This window comes from Strongylocentrotus purpuratus, unplaced genomic scaffold (assembly GCF_000002235.5).
Source record: "Strongylocentrotus purpuratus isolate Spur 01 unplaced genomic scaffold, Spur_5.0 spur5_scaffold_18, whole genome shotgun sequence".
NCBI lineage: Eukaryota > Metazoa > Echinodermata > Echinoidea > Camarodonta > Strongylocentrotidae > Strongylocentrotus > Strongylocentrotus purpuratus.
In genome coordinates, this window is record NW_022145603.1 from 16,775,624 (window position 1) to 16,796,202 (window position 20,579).

General features: G+C 36.2%; 1 protein-coding gene across 4 annotated transcripts in view; it reads left to right on the plus strand.

The window, feature by feature from the left end:
• Positions 1 to 20,579, plus strand: part of LOC764341 (histone-lysine N-methyltransferase eggless) — a 33,093-nt gene that overhangs the window by 7,107 nt on the left and 5,407 nt on the right. For 2 of the 4 annotated variants that reach the window (XM_030989299.1, XM_030989302.1), the window contains exons 7-19: positions 1,860 to 2,032; positions 4,184 to 4,211; positions 5,502 to 5,659; positions 6,397 to 6,531; positions 7,886 to 8,007; positions 8,436 to 8,540; positions 10,062 to 10,204; positions 11,208 to 11,301; positions 11,738 to 11,866; positions 13,307 to 13,372; positions 15,901 to 16,139; positions 16,788 to 17,102; positions 19,024 to 19,143. In XM_030989299.1, the coding sequence (XP_030845159.1) occupies positions 1,860 to 2,032; positions 4,184 to 4,211; positions 5,502 to 5,659; positions 6,397 to 6,531; positions 7,886 to 8,007; positions 8,436 to 8,540; positions 10,062 to 10,204; positions 11,208 to 11,301; positions 11,738 to 11,866; positions 13,307 to 13,372; positions 15,901 to 16,139; positions 16,788 to 17,102; positions 19,024 to 19,143 (1,827 nt within the window). The remainder of the gene's footprint in view (positions 1 to 1,859; positions 2,033 to 4,183; positions 4,212 to 5,501; positions 5,660 to 6,396; positions 6,532 to 7,885; positions 8,008 to 8,435; positions 8,541 to 10,061; positions 10,205 to 11,207; positions 11,302 to 11,737; positions 11,867 to 13,306; positions 13,373 to 15,900; positions 16,140 to 16,787; positions 17,103 to 19,023; positions 19,144 to 20,579) is intronic. The other 2 variants (XM_030989300.1, XM_030989301.1) reach the window with 2 other exon arrangements.

Below are 20,579 nucleotides of genomic sequence, written 5' to 3' on the forward strand. Positions count from 1 at the left end.
TGGCATGTGTCATCGTAAAAATCGGGACAGATTTACATCTTTCCCATATACATCTTTCTGTGTACAATGCTTGTAACTTTATCTAGACTTGGCCAAATTTCTTATCCTTTTAATGATTCCAGAACCTTGCACTACACACCGATACTTATATGCTAGATGATCAAAATTTTCTGATTGATTCCACACCGTTTCTTTCACAATGCAATCACATGACCAGAACTCAACCTTATCTTTAAGTAAACTCTATTATTATTATGTGCATTTTTAAACCTGTCTGGCTTTATTGTTCTGTGTATTTTAGAAAGTAAACAATGAGGGAAAAAAGTTATTACAACATTTTGATCATGTAGGACTGAAACTAAAATGTAGAATTCAAGAAAATATTTACATCTTCCTCTATGGAAATCTCCTAACAACATCCATTACCAAATAAAGAATATTTATGTATTTTTTGCATTTTAAGAATAGACAAAGTTTGTATATTCTATTCTGATCAATCCTATAGAGTGGTGAAGTGTGACGTCATCAAAAATCTATTTTTAGAATTTCTCAAATTTTTCTTCGTTTTCCGAAAGAGCATCAAAAATAATGTCCGAACGTCGAAAACCAATTGAATATATTAAGTATTGGCCAATAGGACATATATTTATTCAGATGGTCATATCTCAGCCAATACTTAACATATTCAATTGGTTTTCAACATTATTTTTGATGCTCTTTCTGAAAATGAAGAAAAAAATTGAGAAATTCTAAAAATAGATTGTTATGATGTCACAGCTTTGGTACTCTATTATGATCAAACCTGGGTTACATATGATTTGAGAGACCTCCATGCTATGACGCTGTCAAGGGTCACATTCATTAAAGGTCAAGGTCAGTTGGGGTAATACATTTAATTTTACATGTAAGACTTTTGTAACAAATGATTTTGCAACTGTTAATTGTATTGTGACTAAATTTGGGTCACACATGCATTTGGGAGACCTCCGTGCTATCACATGCATATTAAAGGTCAAGGGTCACATGCATTAACGGTCAAGGTTGATTGAGGTTATACATTGTTAATACACCCCTTAATTTGCACTTAAACACACTTGTTTACCCGGAAATAAAAATGGGGCCCATGTCTGCGCACGGGCACTCTTGTAACCGTGTAACGGTGTATTGTATTGTGACCAAACTTGGGTCACATATTCCCTTTGGGGACCTTTATATTATGGTGATGTTGGGGGTCGCATGCTAAGGTCAAAGGTCATTTGAGGTCGTATGCTAAAATGTGCAAGAACTTGCCACAGATGAGCAAGACACAATTGGACAATCGCCTCTTAATAATAATGATAATAATAAATGTATAGATCGCAGAAACTATCCAACATTAAGTATATATTCTACTGCCCTACAAGAGCTCCTGATATGCTTTGATTTACAGTTGTGTGCTTTTAGTTTTGATTTAAAGAAATTCACAGATGGTGATTGTATTGACAGTGTTGAATAGACCAGTTCGTAGTTTAGCACATGGGTCATATGACCCCAAATATCCACATATCTTTTAAATATAGATAAATCCAACTTTGTGCCTTTTGGAATAATCACAGCTAAAGTCATGAAGGTGATTCTTTGCCCTCTTGAAAAGATTACTTCCACCTGTGTTCAATAGAATGCATCACAGGTGCATGCATGAATAATGATTACATAACTTTCGGGAGCATGTATCCAGTATTAGTCTCAGTGGGTTTTACAATTATGTTCAAGTGACCTTTATTTGCGCATGTGCAGATCAATCCGCGCATGCTCAGATTGTATCTACGAACTGGTATATTAGAACTGATTTGGTTTGATCTTTCTCTCTTCTCTCTAAGTGCCTCACGAGTGTCGTCCCATCTGTCTTGGGCCCATTCCCCAAGTGGTTGATCACAATCAGAACCCGCTGCTCTGGCCCATGGATCTAGGTTGGGTGAGAGAGCTTTGTAAGCAGGGAGGTAGCAGCTACAAACGACACGTCATCTACAGAACGCCCTGTGGCAAAAGTCTGGTGAGTCGGAAGATCGGGGCCTATGTAGTAGGCTTTCATTAGATTTAAGCCTCAGTCACAAATGCCATTACAAACTGCTACGAATGCCGTACGAAGGATCTTCAGACAATGGATGTTTGGGAAGACAATGGAAAAACAGAGATTCGTACAAAATTATCGTTTGTACGACTCTTTGTGACCATAGCATGAGGCGCAACAGATAGCATTCAAAATGCTGTTGGAAAGCTCCCTTCTATTCTTTTGTCCTTTGAATCCCCATTCCGGCAGCATGTAGAATGCGGCACTTAATGCTACGGTCAGAAAGGTTTGTACAAAAAAATATTTCGTACAAATCTCCGTTTTTCCATCGTCTTCCCAAATTTCCATTGTCTGAAAATCGTTCATAGCAGTTCGTAATGGCATTTGTGACCAAGGCTTTAGTTATGGTTAGGATGGCGTCAGAATGGGAAGCATTCCAAAATGCTCTAAGAATGCATCATCCATACAAAGTCAAGATCTTCAGCACGACTATCTTCTACTCGTTCGAATCCTTTAACAGAATGCACTGCTTCGTGGCCGAGAGCTGATATCAACCTCATAGCAATCACATATACATGTTTATATCCCGCATACTAAGAATCTTGCAATCTGATTGGTTTAAACAAGGTCACATGATCAATGATAGATAAGTACTATCTCCCTGCGATAGGACTTTTCTACAGTAATTTTTTGCTGCTGCCCCACTTGCCCATTGAATAAGCGTAGCACAGTAGGTTACGCGAAATGTCAATGTCAATGTCAATGTCAAATGAGCGCACATCAACTTTATTACATGTATGCATGTTTTGCTTTGTAAAATCTAGCTGAAGCTCAACTGTCTGCAGAATCAATTCTTTTAATTATGTAAAATTCACTTTAAATAGACCTTATTGCCGATGTGAGATATAAAACAAATATTAACCTCCTTTACTCGGGCAATGGATACAAACTATCATCGCCTCGGTGATGATAGTTTGTACCATTACCCTCGTAGTAGATTAATATTTGCTTAATATCTATCCACTCTGGTCAGAAAGAACAGAACTCAAAGCCACTGAAAAATACTTGACATTGAAAAAGTCAGAGTTGTCTTCAAAAAGGAGACTTTTAAATCCTAAACAAATTAGAGGGAAAAGACAAGAATGAGAAAACAATAACTTATATGTACCACAATTAATCAGGCGATCCAACTTATGTCCCTGTGCTGTAGTGGCACCATGTACCCACCGCCCCATGCCGAGTCTTATTGCATTGTTGCATTGTGGGTGCATGGTGTATTCCTGAATGCCCCATTGTTTGCTTCAGGGAAAAAAATACACGGGGGCTCGGGGCAAATTAGCCCCTGAAATGTCCAAAAGAACCCCCCAAATTTGCATAGAGTTCAATGCAAAACAAATTAAAGAGTGTTATTTTCATGCAAGCAAGCTTGAAAAGTAGCCCCCGAAATTTTGTAATTAATTTTTTCCCTGGTTTGCTTGACAATAAGCTGATTGCGCATTGTTTTCAGAACTCTACTAGAATGGTGGTAATCTGGACCCATTCTAGAATGCTTGCAGATAGCATTCTGGCGACATTTCAGATGCTTGCTGAATTAATCTGTTGGGCCTTATACTGCATGTCCTATCTTTGGAGTTAGTTTAGAGGAACAGTATGTCCTGTTCTTATGGAAGGGAGAATAAAGGAATATAATGTTCTGTGGATAGGAGAATAGAAAGTATCATATTTCTAATGGATGATTAAGGAACATGTTACTTTTATGCTTTCTTAGCAGTCAGGTAAAATAACCACCACTACACCACTACTTTCTCTTTGGAAAGGATATACCGGTAGTGGAAAGAAGAAAAAAAAATTCTCTCTTGGAAGGAAAGTATAGAGAGAAAATTACTTTCTTTTATGATGATAAATATTTATGATGCATTCCTTTCAAGTGATATATATATAGAGAAATGTAATCATTACTTATGCTTAAAAATGAAAGTATTGAACCAAGAAAATAAAATATTATTCCTCTTTCACTTCGTAGTCAAAACATACGGTAGATATTATCAATGTCAAATGTGCGACACAATCTTCTAATAAATTTAATAGTCTAATTATAGCCTTACTCTTTTATGTTCTTTGTTCTTTCGGCAGTATTCCTTTGATGATATTTCAAGATATTGTAAGTACCGAGATATCAATTTTAATGTTGCTTTAACCTGCATTCAGAGATGCCAACCAGTACGATTAAATTGTATTTAGTACGATAATAAGAGTGAAATACGATAATACGATATAACCTCTTAACAATTTTAACCCATAAAAAATGCGGAATCGCATATAAACATGTACAAGTAAACCCCAGCAACCCCAACAAAAACTTTGCTTTACAATTTTCTCTTTAAATTTTAATGAAAGAGCAAACATTTTACTTGACCATACTTACCAGGTACTTACCAACAAGCCATTGGTAGTGTCGAGTTTACGTGAAAATCTTATTTTTTAGGTTACTCAGTCTGTTTTTTTGTGTCGAAGAGGTTGGCATCTCTGTGCATTATAATAGAACTACCTAACTTGCAGAACAATTAAAATTAGATTTAATTTCTCATTCATGAATAGATCATTTTCGTAATGTACTCAAATTTAATGCATAAATCTTTGTAAGATACCATCTGTTCCAAATAATTGTATTTCAACAGTCAGAATGCGAATTTTTGCTTGGTAAGACAACAATTATGACTTTTCCTACCTACATGTAACATCATGAAAAATTATTTGAATACTATCCATGGAACAGAAGGAAACTTACGATTATTTTTGAAATACCAACATTAGCAAATCAGAATATTCTATACAATGATTATAAATTTCAATGATTATTCCTTTATGTACTTTGCATGTTTTTGTAGGTAATGTGTACCACTTCATGAAGTAAATGTAAATATTATGCAGTAACATTATATTACTTGCATTCTCAGGTATTTTTTTTTAACTCTCTGGGGAGTGCTTCACAAACATCATAAGTCAAACTTAACTCTAAGCTGGACTTAAACATCATGGAGAGCCATTTGTAGCCTTAAAATAAAATATACTCAAAAGCGAAAAATTCAGGTATTTTAGATTTTTTATAAATTCCACATCAAGAACATGAAATCTCCTTGATAATAGAAAATAGGTATGATTTGAATCAACATTTTATGCCTTTTAAAATAACTTTTACAAAATATTTTCGTAGATGCTATTAACCGCTTTCCATAATTGTTAAGTCCAACTTAGAGATAAGTTCAACTTGGGATCTTTGTGAAGGAATTAATTCTTTGAAATGCTAGAGCGCCGCAATGGCAGCACAGCTAAAGCCGGGGTAATAATCTCCAAGTTTGGAAGCGCGTAGTGATTCCAATAAGCGCTATATAAAAACTGAGTATTATTATTATTATTATTATTTTTATTATTTATTTTCTTTTGGACACAGTGAAGGAAACCAGATCTGAAGTGTTGTCCGTAGATCGCTTCACCTTTGCCCCACACGTCCACATCAGTTTCAACCAGCGGCGCACAAGGCAGAACAGTCGCTTCTATTATATGCAGCTCACAGATCTCTCTAATGGGGTAGAGAAGGTTCCTGTTTCGGTGAGTGTCCACAAGAATTAGAGAAACTGATGAACAGTTGCTCTATTACCCTATGTAGCAGGCCCGATAATTACTTGATTTTTTTTATTTCCTCCCCCTCCCCCCCCCCCCCCCCTCCGATTTTATCACTATTTTTTTCCCTCAATTTTTCCCAATTTTCCTTGGGGTGGGGGGCATTTTGAGGGTTCCAGAACCTTGCAGTACACACCAATACTTATATGCTAGATGATCAACCTTTTCTGATTGATTCCACACCGTTTCTTTCACAATGCAATCGCATGACCAGAACTCAACTTTATCTTTAAAGGGATCCGGTAACTTTGTCTCAGATTCTGAAATAAAATCCTGGTTTTCGCTCATGCTACAATGATGTTTATATACCTTTAGGTCAGTCAAGAACCCCATGCCTTTTACAAGCCGATCATCTGTCTGATTATCAAGATATTTATGATTGGAATCACAAATTTTGAAAACCGTTTGCCAAACGGTTTTCATAACACTACAGTCTATTGGGGAAAATGAGTATGGTGAAACTGGTCACTCAAAGATTGAGGCACTTCTTGATCATTTTGAAGCGCAATTTTTTTAGGGCTTCATTATTACACCATATCACAGACACTGATAACACGTAGGGCCGTGCAGTTCACATTTAATATTGATAAACGATGCCTTTAAGCAGGTTGTTTATTCTTAGCTTTTCTTTTTTTCTCCATTTTCCTCTTGATTTCTTGGTTTAGTGTGTGAATGAGTACGACACAGACGAGCCTCCTCCTCTGATATACATGACTGAACGACAGGCTGTGCTGAGAGGGACAAAGGTCAATACAGATCCTAACTTCCTGATATGCTGTGATTGTACTGATAACTGCTCAGTAAGTGTGATTTTGATTTTGATTTATTTATTTATTTTTCTTTTGCATTTTTACAAATATATAACAAACAATCATCGCAATTTTACACATGACAGATGAATATATGTAGAATAAAGTAAGGCTGGTTGTATCTAATCGAAAACATCAAACGGGAGGGTTGACGAAGTAAGCAAAGCTTGATAGTATGACTACCCTCAAAGGATACATAATAATACAAATATGGAGGACAAAAATATTGGTAAATGGGAAAAAAGACAGAAAAAAGCAGAAGAAAAGAAAGAGAGAGGGGATGCACATCAAAATTCATAGATGTACGTGGTAGTTGGATTTCAATTTGTTATATAAAGATAAAAAAGAAGATGCAAATTTGAATATTGAGTGGCCAACTTGGGATATAATAGAATGAGAAGACTCGCGAGGTTCGGACAATATGAATGTGAATGTGAGAGCAGCGAGTTACATAGCCTTTAGAGCTTTATCCTTCACCACTTCATTCATGAGATCAGTCAATTTGAATTTAATTTGAATTGAGGTGGTAAACTTCTTTTAAAATGTTGCTGCAAAATGGGGTATGTGTTGAGCAGTTCACATATCTGTATTTTAACACACATCAATGAGTATGCACATACTTTTTTAGTTTTATCCCAAAAACTAAATGATCGTGTTCAAATGTCTTCTCGTGTAATTAATTTACTCACACTATCACACATTTTTTGTTGTTGAATAATTGTAAAATAGGTTTGAGAAAGTTCCAACCATTTTTAAAGTTTTTAACGGTTAATGCGCTTATCTTAATGTGCTTGCTAAAATAAGCCTTTTAAACTTTGGGTTTATTTCAGTGATAATAACTCAATACAATCTTGAATGAAATCATTCTACATCAAATAACTAGGATCTAGGAGTTTAATTGTATAAAACAAATGATGCATGTTTTCATTTGTTCATTGTAACAGCTTCAACTCGAGTGTGGGTAGATTGTATAACAAACTCATTCGCATGCATTGCATGACGAAAACTTGTCGTTTAAAATTGAAACCCCCATTTGACTTTCACTACTCCGAGAGCTAAGCCTAAAGTAAACACTAGCACTAAACAATGTAATCCCCCTGCCGAGACCTTGTTTTAACGAGAGAAACGAAAATGGGATCGTGATACCCCACCTGATTTACGTTGGTGCTTGTGTTATAGTGGTGGGGTATTAGTGGCTCTGTCAAAGTTTTAACGAGAAACGAAAGTGGGGTCGTGATACCCCACCTGATTTACATTGGTTCTTGTGTTATAGCGGTGGGGTATAGTTTTAACGAGAGCTTTTATTAATGGTTTGTATAATATTGTAATAACTTTTCTTTGATAGGATGCCACTAGGTGTGCTTGTAGACAGTTGACAATCAAGGCGTCAGCATGTAACCGTGACGGTAAGCCTAGACTTGATGCAGGATACAAGAACCGTCTTCTCAAGGATCAGTTTCAAACTGGGTGAGTTTTAGAGGTTTCCAGTCCAGAATATTGATGCAAATTATCTTGCGGCTTCTCATTAAAGGGATTGGGTAACTTTGTCTCAGAATCTGAAACAAAATCCTATATTTTCAATACTTGTCATTCTGTTACTGATTACTGAATTATGAAATGTTCTTTGATATGCAATTAAAGATATGTGTTTTTGTTATATGTATATGTGAATGTATAGAACAGGGGGGGGGGGTGTTTCACAAAACTTGTCATCAGTGACAAATGACAGCTGTTGTTATAAGCTACTGAAATCCTTGCTTCTGATTGGTTATCAGCAGATTTGTCACTGATTTTTGTCATTTGTCATTGAAAAAGGCTTTGTGAAACGGGACCCTGGATTGTCCCTGGTTGTAAATAGGTGTACTGATTTATTTACTTGTTTATTTCCTTATCAGGATTTATGAGTGCAATGATAAGTGCAAATGCTCCAAGCAGTGTCAGAACAAAGTGGTACAGAATGGACTCTCCCTGAGACTACAAGTCTTTAAGACCTATGACAGGTAAGAATGAGGTCTTTTGTGCTATCCAGGCAACGTTCCATCTGATTTAAAGCCCCTCTGCACTACTGTTAGCTACTTGCGCCCTCTATATAGCAAACAATGCCTAATCAGTGCCTATTGGTCCCTCATGATCCTCTTTTTCTTATGTTAATTGAGAGCTGATTTGATGAGGTAACCACCTGTCAGTGACCTTGCAGGGACGTCTAATCCCCCTCTCTCTCTCTCTCTCTCTCTCCCCCTCTCTCTCTCTCTCTCTCATGCTCTTATTATGGATCGACCAAATCAATTGATTCATAATATATGTATATGCAATATTTTTTCCCGTAACATGAGAGTAATTTTAATAGTTTCATACTATTAATTAAATGTATTGTTAACTGTAACTGTATAATTGTTTTAAATGGGGGCACGCTACAAGAGTCCTATCTCGCACCCGGGGCAACGTGTCTGACACGGCCGGTTGTAGCAACTACTACGAAGATCAAGATTACCGTAATCTTGATCTAAGGAGACACGAACGAACGAACGAAATCCCCCCTGGCCAAACTAGTGCAGACGGGCTTTAAATGCAATGGCATTCCTTTTTTGAGTATTAATAAAAAAAATGTTGCTACTAAACAGATGTTTTCAGATTCACTGATCGTAATCTTTGTTGGTGTCTTACCTTCCTGGATGTATCAGTTGTGGGGGTAGTATTTTACAGTGGGCTTAAAAAAGGAGGACTGCTTGGCCTGTATTCAATAAACTTCCAAGACATTTTTCTAGGCTAAGACAGTTGCCTTTAATAACCATTTTCTAAACATGATAAGCACTTTGTTTTAGCATAAGTACCTATGGCACTGTGGCGCCGATGCTGTACGCATGCAAACCTTACGTCAACTGATAACCTGCGCTCGTGCTGTATCACATTGCCTTTTTTCCCCATTTTTTTTCTCTATTTCATTGAAATCCAAAACTTCACTGCATGTAGCGGCACTGCCAGTGCCAAGGCCGTATTTAAACATCCTTAGTGGTATGCTTAAATATAGGGTAGTGTTTTCTTACTTATCTTAGATATTTCGATTGTATTAGAATACAACAAGCTATTTAAGCACTTTTTCTTAGATAAAAATCTTAGAATATCTACTTACATGTACTCCTTAGTCAAAATACTTAGCCCCCAATTCTTTAATAGAATACACATTTTTTTGCTAAGACTTTTCTATCAGCTAAAAGATACAAAAAAAATCTTACATTTCATGCTTAAGAAGTTTATTGAATACGGGCACAGGGCTTTGCCTAGATCCCCTGTGTTAAAAATCATCTTCGGACACCTTATTATATTTAGTATTCAGACAATTTATATATAGTTTTGAATAATCAGTTTCATTTTATTCTGCGAGAACGCTGAATTAATCTTTTTTTCTCCCTCCCTCTCTCCATTCCTTCTTGATTCTCTCACCCTTACTTTCATCTCCCCCCCCCCCCCCCATCACTTCTCTCTTGCACCCCTCTCTTCTCTTTCTCCTTGTCCCTATAAAGGGGTTGGGGCATAAGGTGTTTAGATGATATTCCTAAGGGAATGTTTGTGTGTACGTACGCTGGTCAGATATGGGATGAAGAAGAAGCAAATCAAAAAGGAAAAGAGCATGGTGATGAGTATTTTGCCGAGTTAGACTTCATTGGTAAGTTCTCACGATGTCGATATTTTGTTTTTTCACTTAACATGTTTATTTCAAGTTTCAAGCCTTCTTTGCTCCTCAGTACAAAGTTTGGAATGCTTTTAGATTTGTATATGACCAACTTGTATTTATGGTGACAACTTGAATGATAGTCAAAGTCTTAACTGGAACCTTATAAACCAACGGTCTAAACCAAATTCTTAACCAAACCTAAAACTGTACTCCAGGGACCCGTTTCACAAAACATTTTTTCAATGACAAATGACAAAAATCAGTGACAAATCTACTGATAACCAATCAGAAGCAAGGATTCCAGTAGCTTATAACAACAACTGTCATTTGTCACTGATGACAAGTTTTGTGAAACGCCCCCCAGCTCTGCATATTTGATTACAGAAAGTCTGCAGTGAGCATTATACAAATATTGACTACTTTGAGGAGCACTGTTAAAACTATTGCCAAAGGTGATCTTGAAATTGTACTGTGATCCGAAATAAAGTTGAGGGGCACAGTGCAGTCTCAAGATCTCTGAGGGGCAATAGTTTTTATCATGCCCCTCTGAGCAGTCAATATTTGTTTGATATACCGAATCCCACTTGCCAATTGTCAAAGAGAGATAATTTATGGTAGGGAAATATACTCGTCTAAGAGTATTGTGAGCGTGTACCGCGCGTATACAGTATATATTGTTAATTTCAATAAGTAGTTCAAAGGTCATAGGTCAATTTAGCTGAAGTTCAGGGTTTAGCCTCATTGCAATTTCTCATGATATGAGCCATGAAATTCCAACTTGGAATAAGTGTGTAACTAAATCAGATTAGATATGGTTAAGAAGGTTAACATCGGTAACTTTTTAAATCTATTTCAGCAGTGCTGTTTCTTGTGCTTATAATACATCCACAGGGGCATCCAAATTTATCCAAATTTTAAGGAATTCCTATCCATCCAATTTTGTAAATTTCCCCAAACTTTGCATTACTTTTAAATCTATGCTCTATTCTTGCAGAGAATGTTGAGGGGAAGAAGGAAGGCTATGAAAGTGACGTTGATCCAATCGATAAAGACTTGTCTGACAAAGATTCTGATGACTCCAATAACAAGTAAGTCTGAGATGGGTGGGAATGGTACATAGAGCCTTGTTCGCACAAAATGAAGTGCTCTTCACCCCCCCCCCCCCCCCTCATAAGAAACACATCAATAGTCTTCCTGATGCAGCCCACCGAATCACCATATTCCAGGAATCCTTTCAATGAGCCAGGTGAAAGGCTACTTCTCAGTTTGCAATTTTTTTAGGGCTTCAATATTACACCATATCACAGACACTGATAACACGTAGGGCCGTGAATCTCAGATTTAACATTGTTAACGCATGACTGTTAATCGACTTGAATCCGATCAACAGGCTTCCAGGCTGCCATCTTACCATTTGGAAAGAAAATTTTTGATCCTTTTAGAATTACTTTGAAATGCAGTTGTCTGGAAAGAGAGTTACATGATGACCCGAACACTAATATTGAGCTTTATCTTTCTTTTCAGAACTCAAAGCTCATCCGATGATGACTTTCAGACAGCTCAGTCTGAGCTCTCTAGTGACGACTCTGCAGACATTATCAATCCCATCACAGATAGACCTAGAGACGACTTGAAGGAATCAACCAATCAAAAGTAAGTACCTACGCATTATTTGTCTCTGATGTACCATAAAGGCTCTTGGCTCTTAATACTGCAGGGGGTGTTTCACCAAGATTCAAAGTCAAACTTAACTCTAAGCTGGACTTAAACATTATGGAGAGCCATTTGTAGCCTTGAAATAAAATATCTTCAAAAATAAAAATTCAAGTATTTTAGACTTTTCTTAAATTCCACATCGAGAACATGAAATTTCCTATGCTAATAGAAAATTTAAATGATTTGAATCAACACTTTATGCCTTTTAAAATAATTTTTTTAAATGTTTTCAAGCATGCTAATGGCTTTCCATAATTTGTAAGTCCAACTTAGAGATAAGTTCAACTTAGGATCTTTGTGAAACACCCCCCTGATGTTTGAACCAAAAGCTGGCCAGTGACCAATCATTTTCCTCCTATTTTGATTCTAGCTGATAAGAGCAGGCATGCACACTATACCTTCGTTTGTACTATTTTTTCCGCTTGCCAAAAGCCACAGATTTATGTGTCACATTTCATTATGCTGCCTTTTAAGGGAGCAAGTCTCACAAACATACGTTAAAAAATAGTGTATTAATACATACCATAATCATACATGTAAAACTAGATATTTGTTATATTAAACCTTCCAAGAGCAAAATGGAAAAATGTTAATTTGTAAAGACCTACACAGAAGTTTACAGAAAATTGGGGAAAGATTTAAAAAATGAAGAAAAAGAAGGATTTGATTAAAAACATTCCAATGCTCTAGTGTCGCACTGTTGGCTGAATAAGTTGTTGTGGAGTGGAGAAAATAGAGTGAAAATGATATTATTTGTTCTCATCTAATGAAGGATACACATAGAATCTCTTATCCTTCATTTGTCAAAGAGTGAAAATCTTGATTCATTTAGCATTATTTAACAATAATTCAAGAAATGATACAAAATTCTTTTGCGAAAAAGAACTCTACCTAAATACTAAGGCCAAAGAACAGCTTCATGGTAGTCAGAACTTTAGAGTTGATATACCAGTAGATCAAATGGGTTAAATATTTGTTTTTCTTTCCTCTATTTCTTCTCATTTTGCTTAATCATCTAAGTGCACAGCATCACCCATATACTGTAGCCTGTCATTTCAAAAACTTTGAAAATAGGTCATTTTAATATGTGATAATTCTGTTAAGAGGATGATGAGGATAATTAATGTTTTATATTTTCATTGTTACATGTCATTCATGATTCTTTATTTGTTTATTTGGTGACTTATAAGGGATCAAGCTGGTGGAACACGCCTGGTCTTACGCAGACAATCGGAGCCTGTCATTTCACAAACTTTGAAAATAGGTCATTTTAATGTATGATAAATCTGTGATGTGGACAAAGAGAATAATTAATGTTTCTTTTCATTGTTACATGTCATTCATGATTCTTTATTTGTTTATTTGGTGACTTATAAGGGATCAAGCTGGTGGAACACGCCTGGTCTTACGCAGACAATCAGAGAGTACAGAACAAAGTCAATGGTTAGTGCTCGGGCTACTAACATTCACTATGAACATGACGGACAAAGAAAGCGGACAAAATATACAGTTCCTCATTCTACCCTCAACAATTGCTGTGGTAGACAAAGGAACATCCCTTCACTGCTATTATGTAAAAATGTGTAGAACAGGTGTCACATATATATTCCACCTGTTCTACACATTTTTACATATTATCAGTGAAGGGATGTTCCTTTGTCTACCACAACAATTGTTGAGGGTAGATTGAGGAACTGTATATTTTGTCCTCTTTCTTTGTCCGTCATATTCATAGTAATTTATCTCAACTCTTTCTAATACACGTCTATTGGTTCTGATAGGTTTCTTGTTCGCCTCATCACTACATTAACATTTCTTACCAATCCTTATGCAGTCTTTAAAGGTAAATACCAGGTAGTGGTAAAATTGCGGTTCAAGGGTTTTGGATGCAAAATACATATTCAATATTTTTAAATATTTCTTTCAGAGGTTTAGATGGCAATACTTCCTTCAGAGGTTTAGATGGCAATACTTCAACCTAAATTTGCAAAAAAGCAGAAATATATGCCCAAATGTTCAATGTTGAAGTGCGATATCTATCCAGGCCAGATCGATATGATGATTCACCATTTATATTAATTAGTAGGCGGTTTTCAGGCAAAATTTGTATCATCACGTATAAGTCAATACATATTCTTTCACATGATTGGTAATAAGAGCTTCCATTTCATTTTTTGAGAGGGGGGGGGGGGGGCGTTTCCCAAAATTGGTCTATACCTTTAATGCAACTGCATTGATCAGTAAAGTGTACTAACTTTAGTCGAGGATTAAGTTTATAGTAAAATCCTTGAGTTCCACAATAAAGTTTGCCACACGCATCTTAATAAGAATGGCTAATGCAGCGCAGGGGGTCGTTTCACAAAACTTGTCATCAGCGACAAATGACAGTTCCTGTTATAAGCTACTAAAATCCTCGCTTCTGATTGGTTATCAGCAGATTTATCACTGAGTTTTGTCATTTGTCATTGAAAAAAGGCTTTGTAAATGGGCCCCAGGTGCCATATGATTGTAATTTCATCATATTCATCACATGGACATATATACCCATCACTAACATAATTTATGCATATTTATTAAAATTATTGCCTGAAAGGACTTCAGAATTATCTGATTTTAAAAAGGCATAAAACTATTGACAAACACACCAGTGATCATTTACTACCAGTACAAACATGTTGGCTGTTCGCAGACGATGTCCCATGACATCTCACACATTTTCAGTTCCTGTTTTGTCATCTTCTCTTCAGTTCTTTCTCTTACTTCACTACTGTCCGGCTAAATGTTTAATCTACATGTATTGCCTCACTCTAAACCCTGCGGATGGTATTACTTTGATGAAAATTACCAAAGTAGATTTAGGTGCAGTTACTGCCAGTGTTTATTGGAAATAAAAATCCCACATAAAATCTATAAGAACTAGTACAGTCAAACCTGCTTTAGTGACCACCTGTCTACAAAGACCACATTTGTTGTTTCCCTTGAAAATGGCTTCTCATTGAAACATGTACTAAAGGAACCCGTCTACAAAGACCACTTTTTGTGTTTCCCTCTGGCGGTCACTGTAGACAGGTTTGACTGTACCATACATAGATATTTAGAATGACTATTTTACCTTACTGATTAAAACATGTACTAAAGGAACCTGTCTACATAGACCACTTTTTGTGTTTCCCTCTGGCGGTCGCTGAAGACAGGTTTGACTGTACCATACATAGATATTTAGAATGACTATTTTACCTTACTGATTAAAACATGTACTAAAGGAACCCGTCTACAAAGACCACTTTTTGTGTTTCCCTCTGGCGGTCACTGTAGACAGGTTTGACTGTACCATACATAGATATTTAGAATGACTATTTTACCTTACTCATTAAAACATGTACTAAAGGAACCTGTCTACAAAGACCACTTTTTGTGTTTCCCTCTGGCGGTCACTGTAGACAGGTTTGACTGTACCATACATAGATATTTAGAATGACTATTTTACCTTACTCATTTAAACATGTACTAAAGGAACCTGTCTACATAGACCACTTTTTGTGTTTCCCTCTGGCGGTCACTGTAGACAGGTTTGACTGTACCATACATAGATATTTAGAATGACTATTTTACCTTACTCATTAAAACATGTACTAAAGGAACCTGTCTACATAGACCACTTTTTGTGTTTCCCTCTGGCGGTCACTGAAGACAGGTTTGACTGTACCATACATAGATACTTAGAATGACTATTTTACCTTACTCATTAAAACATGTACTAACGGAACCTGTCTACATAGACCACTTTTTGTGTTTCCCTTAGGCGGTCGCTGTAGACAGGTTTGACTGTACCATACATAGATATTTAGAATGACTATTTTGCCTTATATCAATGTAATTTTACCTTATACCAATGTAATTTTACCTTATACTAATGTAATTTTACCTTATACCAATGTAATTTTACCTTAAACCAATGTAATTTTGAGCAGGTCTGTTTCACTGGCCAGCCCCAATAGCAAGAAGGAAATGACCCCTCCTAGGGGGTCGCTAGTCATGGGGTCACCAGAGGTCAAACCAAACGGTCAGAAGGCTGCAACGATAAAGTACGGCTACGACCCAAGCCCATCCAAAGAGATCCTGGACCAGAAACAAGTGGCAGCTTTCAGACAAAGGAGAGAGGCTGAGAAGGAGGCTAGAGCTAAGCAAGCAGCAGCAGGTAGCAGTGAAGGTATGCTAAAGTTTGGGCACTTGTTCAGAAACCTATCCAAAATTTGACCCATAACTCCGGCGTGGGGATACCTTACTAAAACATAACCAAAATGAAGTAAATATTCATTAAATGTCCAAATAAAGATCATGAGTTAAAAGTCGTTGAGGATCTGAGACATTACGGTAGATAACTTCACACAGGCGCGCGCCCCCCTTCAACCCACCATCGGTATATACTTGTATTGTGCAGCGTTTTGCCGTGAAACCTGTGAAAAAGTGTATACTAATATCAATGTTTTTCTGAAAATACTCCAAAAATAACAAGAAAATTTACATGAAATAGGTAATGAATTTGCTAAAGGTAGAGATGCTAGAGCAGAAATGAAACATTTGCAAGCCTATCCCTATGCACGCACATCATGTATGCTGATATAGGCAAGGCGCTGTGTGTACGTGTGTGAAGCCCAAAGCTTTTCACCGTTTCGAATTTCGCATCTTCATTGAGCTCTGATTGGCTGTATGCAAATGAGTTCATACTGGGGTTCCGGAGCTCAAGTGGGAGAAAAAAAATTACGCTTCCAGGGAGGCCTAATCCCATTGGCCAAAATAGTACAGACAGGTTTTAATGTGTGGAACATTGACATGCATGATTTTTTACAATTTCCAGCAGCCAAATCAGAAGACAAGAAAACCGAGACCAAACCAGCCCAATCCTCGGGAGCAGACCAGGGTGATAATGATTATGACGTTGAGATAGTAGCAGTGAATTCTGCGTCATTATCAGCAGCATCCTCATCATCAGTGAAGACAGAGGAGGATGAGAAGAAGCTGGTAGTTCCGATGGAAACCGATGTGAAGCCGGACAGTAGCGTTTCAGACTCGCTGCGTGATCTTGGTTTAGAGGAGACAGGAGAGACTAAGGAGGGGAACAAGACTGAAGACTTTAAGAGTGAAGAAAAGGAGAAAAAACCAGCTAAACCCAGTAAGTGGAAACCTACACATCTACTAAGTATTCTTACTAGTGTAGGGTTGCGGTTCTAACACATAATTCCCAGCACTCTTAACACAGAGGCAGCCCAGCAGACATGTTGTAGGATTGATAACTACTGGCTAACTGACCAGGTTTTAATGTATAAAAGGTAGCATTCCACATACATTCCATGCAATGTAGAAGAAACAAATTAATATTCATAAAGTCACATACAAGTATAAATCAACATAACAAAGTAATCTTGAATATTCAAACATAAACAAAGGGTATATATTGGATATTCATAGTATATGTAAATGATACTTTAAGCTTGACTGCATCAGGTGAACACTGAAACCAATCAGAGAGAGAGAGAGAGAGAGATAGATATATGAAAGGATGGTGGGTGAAAAGGGTGAATGTGAATAAGGGATGAATCATGGATATGAAGGGGAGTTTCAGAAGTTCAAAATAAATCCCTACACTAGTTTTATGTACATGTCTCTAGCACTCTTACAGCATGTACTTACAAAGCAAATATGAACTAAACAGTTCTGTAGAAGTTGTACATTGATGTTCTTGCATCAAAATTTAAGTTATGAAACATCATTGGCATATGTACATCAATATTTTGTTTTAACAAGAAAAAAGAAGAACATGAATTATAACAACTTGTAAACATTCCAAATATGTTAAATTACCAGTATAATAACAATGATATTTTATTCATTAATACTCCCGAGATCAGACTCTAGTCTCTCCCTAAAGTTGAGTAATTTACCTCTTTTTTGTTGTTGTTGCTTGGACATGAATTCAATGCAGGAATTCATCAAAGGCGAGATGACCATAAAAGTCAACATTTCATGATCGATTTCTCTTTATAATGAAAAGATGTAATGTTTGTGGGTTCACTTGTGATTATGGCATTTCTCTCTTATTATTTTTTTATTTTTTTTACTACATAAAAAAAAGACATGCTATCACACCAATTTTCAATTTTTCTGTAGTAAGCAATATAATAATATGTTAAAAGGGATCTGGTGACTTTGTCTCAGATGCCTTTATTAATACATGTGACAAAATGATGAAAATTTGTATTGCTTTAATTTCAACTTCATATTTGGGTGGTAATAGTTTAGAGACTTCCGGGTCCATGACACTAAAATGAGTTGAGATTTGTGAAAGTTTTATTCTGCTAAATAATTGAATCACATTGTGGAATGTTTGCTGTCGGTGAAAGCTATAGTAATTAGCATTTCACAAAAATTCCTGGCTCTTTACTATCTTTTTATTTAGAATGAACAGTTCCTCAGAGATGCCAACCAGTACGATTAAATCATAGTTAGTACGATAATAAGAGTGTAATATGATAATACAATATCACCTCTTAAAATACAATTTTTCAACAACAAAAAAAACAAAAAATCTTCTTTTATTTTTTAACCCATGAAAACCGTGGAACCGCATAGAAACATGTACAAGTAAACCCCAGCAACCCCAACAACAACTTTGCCTTACAATTTTCTCTTCAAATTTAAATGAAAGAGCAAACATGTTACTTGACCATACTTACCAGTGAAACATTTTTCTGAAATTTCACTGGCCCGAGGCCAACAAGCCATTGGTAGTATTGAGTTTTCGTGAAAATCTGACTTGTCTCTCCAAAATCTGATTTTTTAGGATAATCAGTCTTTTTTTGTGTGTGTGTGTCAAGAGGTGGCATCTCTGGTTCCTTCAAATTCATTCATCACAACAGGGCCCTGTTTCATCAAACTTGATATCAATAACAAGTTACAAGCTACTGTTATAAGCTACTGAAATTATGGCATCTGATTGGCTGAGAGCAACTTTGTCATAGAAATTTAGCATTTGGCATTGATAACAAGTTTAATGAAACAGGGCCCTGATCTACAATTTGCTTTCCTCCACATAGAGGTGACAGGTCCACGTGCCAGGAAATCAACCAACTCTCGTATGAGACAGCGATACTTGGGAAACCCTGGAACTTCCTCTGAACCTACTATAGCTGAAAAGAAGGAAGAGGAAATAGAAGGTGAGATCAATATTTGTTTTCCTAAATGATGCCATTTCTTAGAATACCCTTGGTTTTGAAATTAAATCAATTGCAGGCTATTACTTGATATCAGGTTGTGACAACCAAATTCAATTCAATTCAAATGAACATTTATTTTCTTCCATTCAATTTGACAAACATATTTGTCATCTGTTCAAACAATACAATTTATACGTAGGAACATAAATATAACTAGACATATAATACTTGTTTGGAACAAGTATAGGTGGGCTGGTCAACTAACATTTGAGACAAAATAGAGCAAAAATAAGCGACATACTGCTTACAAATTCTTAAAAGACAATATCATGTAGATTCATAACGTGAACTAAATTCACCTTCTATAGGCATAACACGTAAATTATGAAGTTTTTGACATGAGGCCTTTAATCAAAATTTTCACTATGATGACGTCATCAAAATGAAAAATGGTTATTACTGCGCTTGTAGAGAATTGTCTTAGCTACAACATATCGAAATTTTAAAGAAAATTGATCAATATTTACAGAGATACAATCAATTTTACATAAATATGCTGACGTCATAATATGCAAATTCGTATTTTGAGTTCCAAGGCCATTGTGATGATGTCACGATAAACTTAATGGCCAAATGAGACATGGAATCATATTTCCGACTCATACTCTATCTTAATATGAAAAAAAATTGAGGATCCCGGTGCATTCCAAAGAGCTATAACGGATTTTGTATAGGCATGTTTTTGCCCATATATGCTATGTATTAAAAGACCTCGCGCGCACTGACATTTATCTTGAATTTACGCTCATCTTGTTAATAATGGTCATAAAGAGATAAACATGGAATCAAATTCCTTGAAAAAATATGAGAAATATCATGAAAGAAAAAAAAATGGCGATTCTATGTTTTTTAATGGTGTTACGCGCGAAAACGCGCGCGCATGCTCGTACGCGCGATTTTTTATAAAATGCTTTAAATGACCTGAAACGTATGCAAAATAAATTTGAGACGATTTTGAGCATTTAAAAATTTTGCGCGCGCATTGACGCGCGGACTTACGCGCACGCGCGCGTTTTTTGACCTGAAATTGACTGGACTGATATTGACCTTGATCATGGAAAATATGAATGAGAAATAACTTACCGTTATGAAAATATGATCATAAGTAAATTTTCAGAAAATTCCACAAAATGGCGCCTAGATGACGTCATCAGTCAAGGTCAAGGTTGAAAACCTTACTGTGTTTTGTCCATATGCCTATACATATGTGTGCCAAATTTCAAGTTATTTGATTTAGCCATTTTCAAGTTATCTTGTTAACAAAAAAGTGGTTAGAAATAAAATAAATAAATAATAATAAAGGCAATTTTAACAAAATTATAAGGTGGTCTGTATAGATACAGCCCACCTGATTAAAGAACTTGTATTTCACAAAA